This window comes from Nuphar pumila, chromosome 8 (genome assembly GCF_984573655.1).
Source record: "Nuphar pumila chromosome 8, dmNupPumi1.hap1.1, whole genome shotgun sequence".
NCBI lineage: Eukaryota > Viridiplantae > Streptophyta > Magnoliopsida > Nymphaeales > Nymphaeaceae > Nuphar > Nuphar pumila.
Window position 1 is genome coordinate 121706144 of NC_143256.1, and position 7776 is coordinate 121713919.

Below are 7776 nucleotides of genomic sequence, written 5' to 3' on the forward strand. Positions count from 1 at the left end.
GTGCATGCACATGCCGGTGTACACACTCATGCATGGGACACACATAGGGGTGCCGATGGATCTGGTTTGACCTGACCAAACATTATACGGTCAGGGTTTGGTGATAAAGAAGGGGGTCTTATTAGAAAATGAGTTGAATCCAAAAGGTCCGATTAGTATGTGGAGCTGAGTATAGTTTGTGAAATTTCATACCAGTCTTGAGTCTGACCCCAGTTCCAACTAAGACCTATGATTTTTCAATATAAAAAAGATAAAAAAATATTATTTTACCAAACAAAATCAATGGCAAGGCTAAAATCATAGATGGCATAACAACGAAGAGTTCACTAAGATTCAGCCGACCCAATCTCAAGTCTTTAATATTTTGTTGCAAAAATGAGAATTTTAGATCTTCATATGACAAAAGAAAATACCCAATAAAGTTTTGTAGATACCATCAGGCTCTTAATTAAGCACATAATTCATGCTCACACAAAGGTGAACTGGTATTGAAAAAATGAAGAAACTCAAGTAGACCCAAGTTGCATTCAGAATGAGAAACCAAGTTGCATCAAGAACGAGGATTTCTACATAATTAGCAAAGTTGAACCGATATTAAAAAATTTTGTCATAATTCACAAAGCCTACGTTGACTTTGCTCATCCGATCGGTGGTGATTCATGTTAACACCCGGGTATGACTAGGGGTGGCAATCGGGTCAGGTTGGCGGGTCAGCATACCTCAACCCGAACCTGACTCGTTTATTAAACGGGTCGACTGTGGCAAACACGAACCCTACCCGTTTATTAAACGGGTAACCCGACACGACCCGCCAACCTGCTTAATAAACTGGTTGGGTCAGGTAAACAGGTTGGCGGGTCGGGTTGACGGGCGGGTTGGTGGGTTGACCCACCCGCCTAACCCGTTTATTAAACGGGTCAGCCGAGTTGGCGGGTTGGCATACCCATAACACGAACCCGACCCGTTTAATAAACGGGTTAGGCCGATCGACCCGTTTATTAAACGGGTTCGTTTTTGCCCAACCCGAACCCGCCTAAGAGGCGGGTTGGTGGGTCGTGTCAGGTTTTGCCACCCCTAGGTATGACTTTTTATGACAGATCAGATCGAACCTGGGTTCAAACCCAATACCCACTTTAGTCGGATCCAGGTTTGGACTCACTGTTGACACCCTACACACGTAGACTCACACAGAGAGGATCAAACTTTGATTGATTGGATCGAGTGAAATATTACCAACAGCAACCAAGCTTCAATGTGAAACATATTGAAAAGATCATGTATCATAATACCAAGATCCACAGAGTTCAACGCATTTATATATGGCTGATTCACACAGTAAAGAGAGGACAAGCAACTTTACATGCAGGCATCAATACGAGATTCAATTCAGTGAAGTAAAAATGATTTCATTACAAGATTCAATTCAATAATCTCCTCAATCCATCGATTTGTTATTGATTTATAATTCAGTGAGGCAGTTTTCTCGTTTCTTGGTCTTTCAATTCCAAATGGACATGGTGATAAACAATGAGAACCAGCCCCACAGTAGCACAAGGCATCCACCTGCCAATCTGCCTCCACTTTGGTCACTCCAACCGCTAGCCGGCGAACCAGTCACAGTTCCACTTTTTGGCGCTGTAAATAAAAGGAAAAAACTTTCATTCACCATCTTGTCCTATTGTTGTTTATCTAACATTAAACTAATTGTATTTAACATCAGATGCATTCAACTTATTAAACCAATAAAAATATATAAAAAAGTAATGACATTTTAAAAAACATTGCCACTTTTTGGGTAAGGAGAGAGAGATTTTTAAAAAGGGTGCCCAATGCATTGCTTTGGTTTTCAAAGATTCAAAATAAGCACCCAGCTTTTTGAAAATTTGCTCAGATGAGTACATGTTACTTTTTACTTTAAATTACTTATTTTGCTCTTAACTGTGGCTACAAAAACAAGGTGCTATAAAAGGGGTTAATGTTTGCTACCTCTAGGTAAAGAACTGCTTAGTAAAAAACAGTAATATTTTTAATATTTTTTTGAACACCTGACCCTCTAGATGTTGGTAGAAATTCGTGTTTAGATCATCTTATTCCAACATGTATGTAAGATTTTGCAGAAGTTGAAAAATCAATTGCTACCAAAATTTCAATCCTCATAAAATAGTATTTTTACGTTGAAAAAGTAAGATCCAAAAGTAGATTCCTACTATTTCGACTTTGTTGAACGTATCCATGAGATTTGATCTAGTCAAAACATCTCACAATGAGTTCCAACTAGGGGGTTCCATACCCACGAGGGTACCAATTTTTTTCACCTATAAAAGTGTCATTGAATATAAGAAAAGAAAAAGGTTAACAGTGTCAATTTAAAGGGTTAACTAGAGTCAAGTGATATGAAATGTATTGGAAGCTGTCAACGAACAATTTCTTTAGTAGGTAGTATTTATCTTAAAAAAATTTGTCGCTGAGGTGGCTAAACATAAATTATGTTAAAAGTCAGGCACCTACATGCAAAATTACCCAAAATTTTGTAAGTGTGTGTTTGGTAGCATCTCATGTGATGGAACCGATTTGAAGTCATTATTTCAAATCACATATTTCACCATGTGATTTGGAATCAGTCACTTCAAATATGATTTCAAATCACATTCAGTTTCTTATTGGCATGAGATTTCAAATCATATGTTTGGTTATCTGTGCAAATGAGATTCATTCTCTCATTTGCATGAGATTTCATTATGTCATTTGCATGAGATTCCATATTACATTTGAATGCAACCAATCGTTCTCACTCAATAAAGTGAGCTTCCCTAACATCTTCACAAGCAATTTGTTAGTTCATATTATGCTCTACTTTCTCACATAATAAATATATGGAATTCAAGTAGTAGGGCCTTTACAAAACAAAACTCCCTTGCACAATTCAAAAGAACCATATCAATGGAATCGTGTCACAAGCAAGCAGGAGCATTCCTTCTGGTTCTAGACCAGATCTGCTCCCGATTCGCCAACAAAAATGGTCTTTTCTTCTTTTTCCTAAGAGCATGTTTGGAAGTGGAAAAAAGATAGAAAAAAATAAGAATGAAAAAGGTATAGTTTTTTAATTGCTCCAAACGATAGAAAACATTAAAAATAGTTCTAAAAGTCTAAGAGAGTGTTTGTTTCGTACCCCTTCCTAAGAAAATAAGGTCTCTTTTTTCAAACAAATATCTCCATGACAAATATGTTATGTGAGACACATAATAAATGCAGAAAACATATTTTCCTGTCAAAATGACTTAACAGCTCCCCTTATTAGGTAGCACTTGCCTTTCTAGGCCTCTCTTTTAAGGCAAAGTGGATTTCCTTGGGTTGGGATGTAACAAACACCAAGAAATTTTTCATCACTAGAGATGGAAAAAAATTTATGCGACCATATCTCTCTCTCTCTCTCTCTCTCTCTCTCTCTCCAATCTATTTTCACGTCACATGCAGAAAAAAAAAATTTATATGAACACTCATAACTTTTTTTTTGCAACATTTTTTCTTACTTCCAAATGGGAGCCTCATTTGTTTCATGCAACTTTGGCAATTCTTTTATTTTCTTTTCCCACCGTGAATGAAACAAACATCAAATCATCATATAGTAGAAAAGTACATGCAAGTGGATCCTAGTTTTTCATACCACCTACCACTTTTCACGTGTGAATCCTTTCGTACCTCCCTCCTATGAAAGCATTATTATAGAAAGACCGAGCTTGTAGGATTTTTTAAAAATTTGTGTCCTTCTCATGAAAAGTCTTTCCCTTTCATAGGAATGAAACAAATGGGTCGGATAATTTCTTAGGAGAACAATTCATTTTGGTAAGAGTTTGGATATTTTCATGCCATGATTGATAAAAAAGAAACACCAATATGCAGGCCCCGCTATTTTTGCACCTCCCCCCCCAAAGGCAGTGGTATCCTAAGATAATCCCACTGATTAAGGGAGATTCTCAATGACAGCACTGTTCATATGAAAGGCACGTCCCTTGAAACAAACGGGCCCAGTTGCCTGATTTTCCACATCAACCACGAGAGCACATCAGGTGATCTGACAAATCACTTTAAGTGATTTGACATCTTCACCGTCCATTGGGTCATTCCACCATGACCCCACGGTCTTTATGTAATTTGTGGACGGTGGCTGCTCTCCTCAACCACCCACCATGGTGGCTTGCTAAGGCCTTGGTGAGGTGGGTTTGTACCATGAGAGACAAGGGCTCGTAATTGGCTGGACCCATGAACCAGGGCCAGGGGGAAGGACTTTCTTTATTCAGGGTTATTCTGTGTTCTATCTTCTTAGGGGTGATTCAATAATCCTATCCTACTTTACTCTTGGTTGCGCACTTTCTCGTTCTGCCCCTTGAAAGTCATAGTTTTTTTGGTATTTTTTCTCACATCTAACACCATAGATGTGATCTATAGGTTTTGTTTAGTGGGAACTGGCTTTCTTTTGGATCACCAAAATCTGACTTGTATAGAGGTTTTTTCGGTGATCCCAAATCAATGGTTGAATCAAATTTCCCCGGCTCATAAAAATAATGGTTCAGACCTATCATAAAACACATAAAACTATGGGGCAGAACAAGAAAATTGAGCCTAATATGTTCAGTTCTCTCTCTTTAAAACTATGTTTTGTGAAATGACATCTCAAGACCCAACTTTTCGATGAATAGCTAAACGAGGAGGACCTTTGTCTGAATTAACAAAATTGTCGGATTGCTCCTATCATATGATAAGCAAAACTCACTTTTTCAAGGAGAGGTTAAAAATGATATTTTGCGTGATCTTAACCATGAAACTAAATTCAGCTTTATTTCTTCAAAAAAAAAAAAGACCATGAAATTAACTTCAGGCCCTTATTTGATTGTTTTGCTGAAAAGTTAGGTCCTCAAATGTCATTTCATTAAAAATGATATTTCACATGCATCTTAACCATAAAATTAACTTCAGGTCCTGTGCCAAGTTGAAGGCCCAGGTTCGAATCCCTCTGACACATGGGGCTTAAGAGTTATCTGTTAGGGGTCTGCCTAACCCCAGCTTGCCTTTCGAACAAAGAAAAAACTTCAGGTCATTATTTCAGTCCCATAGAAACATCAGGTCTTGAAATGTCGTTTCATAAAAACTGGACCTGTTTCTGGAATATCACGAACCTGTATGAAACGTTGAGCTTTATGTGGAAAAGTGGGGACTGTTCATAATGGCACAGAAAGGCTCTTTCAAGCATTTTTATATGGGTCTCAGGCGTCCCACACACCTTTTTTGACCCATACACACTGATTATTTGAGATGTGTACCTTCCAGCATTAGTGACCAATATTTAAAATGGGAAAATAACATCAACTTCTTCTCATAAAAATGGAAAACTTTAATTTTTTTTAGTGTTTTATTGGCAAAATATCAGCTAAAAGGTATAATTAAAATTTAAAAAACTTTGGAAAGAATTACAAATTAGAAAATTTAATCTTGGTCAATATTTAATTATATATCACACTTTTTTTTCAATTTGTCACACTGCCTTCCAGTCTTCCAGCAGTAATTTAAAGTGCCATCATGGGATTAAGAGAGGATTACTATTACTATTTCTGCTATTACTACTACTAAGCTCAAAAAGAAAAACACTAAACATTAATGAAACACAGAGTGATAATCAGGTGTTCCCACAACTCCTAGAACTAACAATTACATGCCAAAGAAACATAAATAGTGAGCAAAAACAATGATTTTTCACTATATGTAGTTTGTTTTTAGTTTTTCATATAAATCAAGCTGACATAAGAGATGTTGAAATCATGGTTAACAGAAGCTTCTTAAAACCTTCAAAAGTATGAAACCACACGCTTCTTTCAGGCTTTTGAAAACTTCTCAGAAAAACCCTTACATGAAAAATAGAAGGTTTGCTTCTCAATATCAAAATAAACTTCTTTGGCACTGCAAAAGTCTTCCTCGTGTAAAAACAATTTCACCATGTTTCCTAAAATTATAGTTATTATAAGATATAGGTATCATTAAATTATATATGTTAAGGAAATAAGACAAATTTTAATTATATATATTATTATGTCACTTTTTTGATAAATTCTTTTATAGTATGCTTCTCCTTATGCTTCCTAAACATTTCATGTTTCATGCATCTAAGCATTTCTTAAACACACTTCTTTATTGGCATTTCATGCATTGCTTTTCGCGCCTACTTTTTACTCTGGTAACTATGGTTAAAACTGTATCCTTACCTTAAGATCAGGATTTCAGATTCAGCAAAACAGGAAAAAGATAAACAACTTACAGGGCGTTGCTGGAGAAGCTGAGACAGTTGAGTTGCTGGTGGTGCTATTACCAAGTTGCTGGAAAACCTTAGCCTCCGGGGAACCAGGTGGTAAATTCAAGAGAGCTGCAGAAAAGATGCCCATAATATCATGACAAGAGGAGCATAAAAGGCAAACTATGTGTTTCATATAGCAATCAATGTGATCATCTTCCAATGAGACTTTTCTTTTTAAAAGCAGGCCAAAAAAGGGGCCGTAGGCTTTCCCATCAACAGCTGGCTGCTCGGAGAAGACAGAAAAAAGGCTTGTTGGTCTTCGAGGGAAGATATATAAACCATTGTAATGTTTTTCTTATCGTGTAACGAAACCTGGTAGGGGTCTGCCAAACCCCAGCTTGCCTTTAAAAAAAAAAAGGAAGATGGAAAGGAAAGTAAATCATGAGCTATATAGAAAGATGATTTTCAATTAAAAATGACTTATTTGGCTAGCTATTGTGATAATCAAAGATTCAAAATCAATGCTGTCAGCCACTTTTTGTAAGATCAAAGGTGATCGCTCCGATTACTGGACCTATCCAATGATGATGGGGGACAGATGGTCAGTTACCTGCGCATTTGGAGACATCCTCGGAACCGTCACCGCAGGCGGCGGGGAGCCCGACGGCGAGCGTGGTGTTGAAGGCCAACGTCCCGAGACTTGGGCTGTTGCTGTTTTCGATGAGGATGCAGAGGCACTTCTTGCTGGTTCCCATCAACTGGGTGATCGCCATGCAGCACTGCTTGGTAGGGCTGCTGGCCTTGCTTTGCACATATTCCAAGCATGGAAGCAGTGCACTCAACTGTTGAGTGCACTCCTTCCTATCACTTTCTGTGTCCGCACCCACCAACCCCAACCCCAAACCCAAACCAAGCACCATCACCCAAACCCATACCTTGTTGGATGCCATGATCTTAGAGAGAGAAAGAGAAAGAGAGAAAAAAAAGATGGATTTCTGATTACCAACCAAACGGGCAATTTAAAAAGAGAGAAAAGATTGCTTTCGGCCTACCAACCAAATCGGCAATTTAAAAAAGTAGACTTTTACAATGGTGGTAGTGATGATAACACTTATTTATGGAGTCAGCCATGTGCATGTATTATTACTAAGGAGTGTGTACAGAGTAGGGGCACGTCAACTCACTGTTCCTCCAACCCAGGGTCGTCCTGAAGACCTTAATTTTGATAAAGACAAAATTTATTGCTAAGATGAACGGCACCCAATACCCCTAAAAAATAAAAAACAATCTTATCCTTTATGTCTATGTTGATCACTATGTTGGTCCCATCTGTCCAACTGATGCATATGTATGGCTAACATTAGTCTACAATCTACGTCCAGTGAGAATGTGGACTGATTTAAGCATTAGTTGGACGACTAGGATGCCCACAAAGGATCTGCTCATCTGGTAAGGGTAGCTTGTGAATGTCACCAAGTTGATGGGGGGGGGGG

At 38.0% G+C, this 7776-nt stretch overlaps 1 protein-coding gene across 1 annotated transcript; it reads right to left on the reverse strand.

Annotated features, from left to right (window-relative positions):
- Positions 1-1388: 1388 nt before the first annotated feature.
- Positions 1389-7357, reverse strand: LOC149830478 (non-specific lipid transfer protein GPI-anchored 14-like). The gene is made up of 3 exons (XM_090016544.1): positions 6894-7357; positions 6308-6412; positions 1389-1635 (listed from the first exon to the last, which is right to left on the reverse strand). The coding sequence occupies exons 1-3, from the start codon at positions 7231-7233 to the stop codon at positions 1499-1501; spliced, it is 582 nt and encodes a 193-aa protein (XP_089872670.1). The 5' UTR covers positions 7234-7357; the 3' UTR covers positions 1389-1498.
- Positions 7358-7776: the final 419 nt, after the last annotated feature.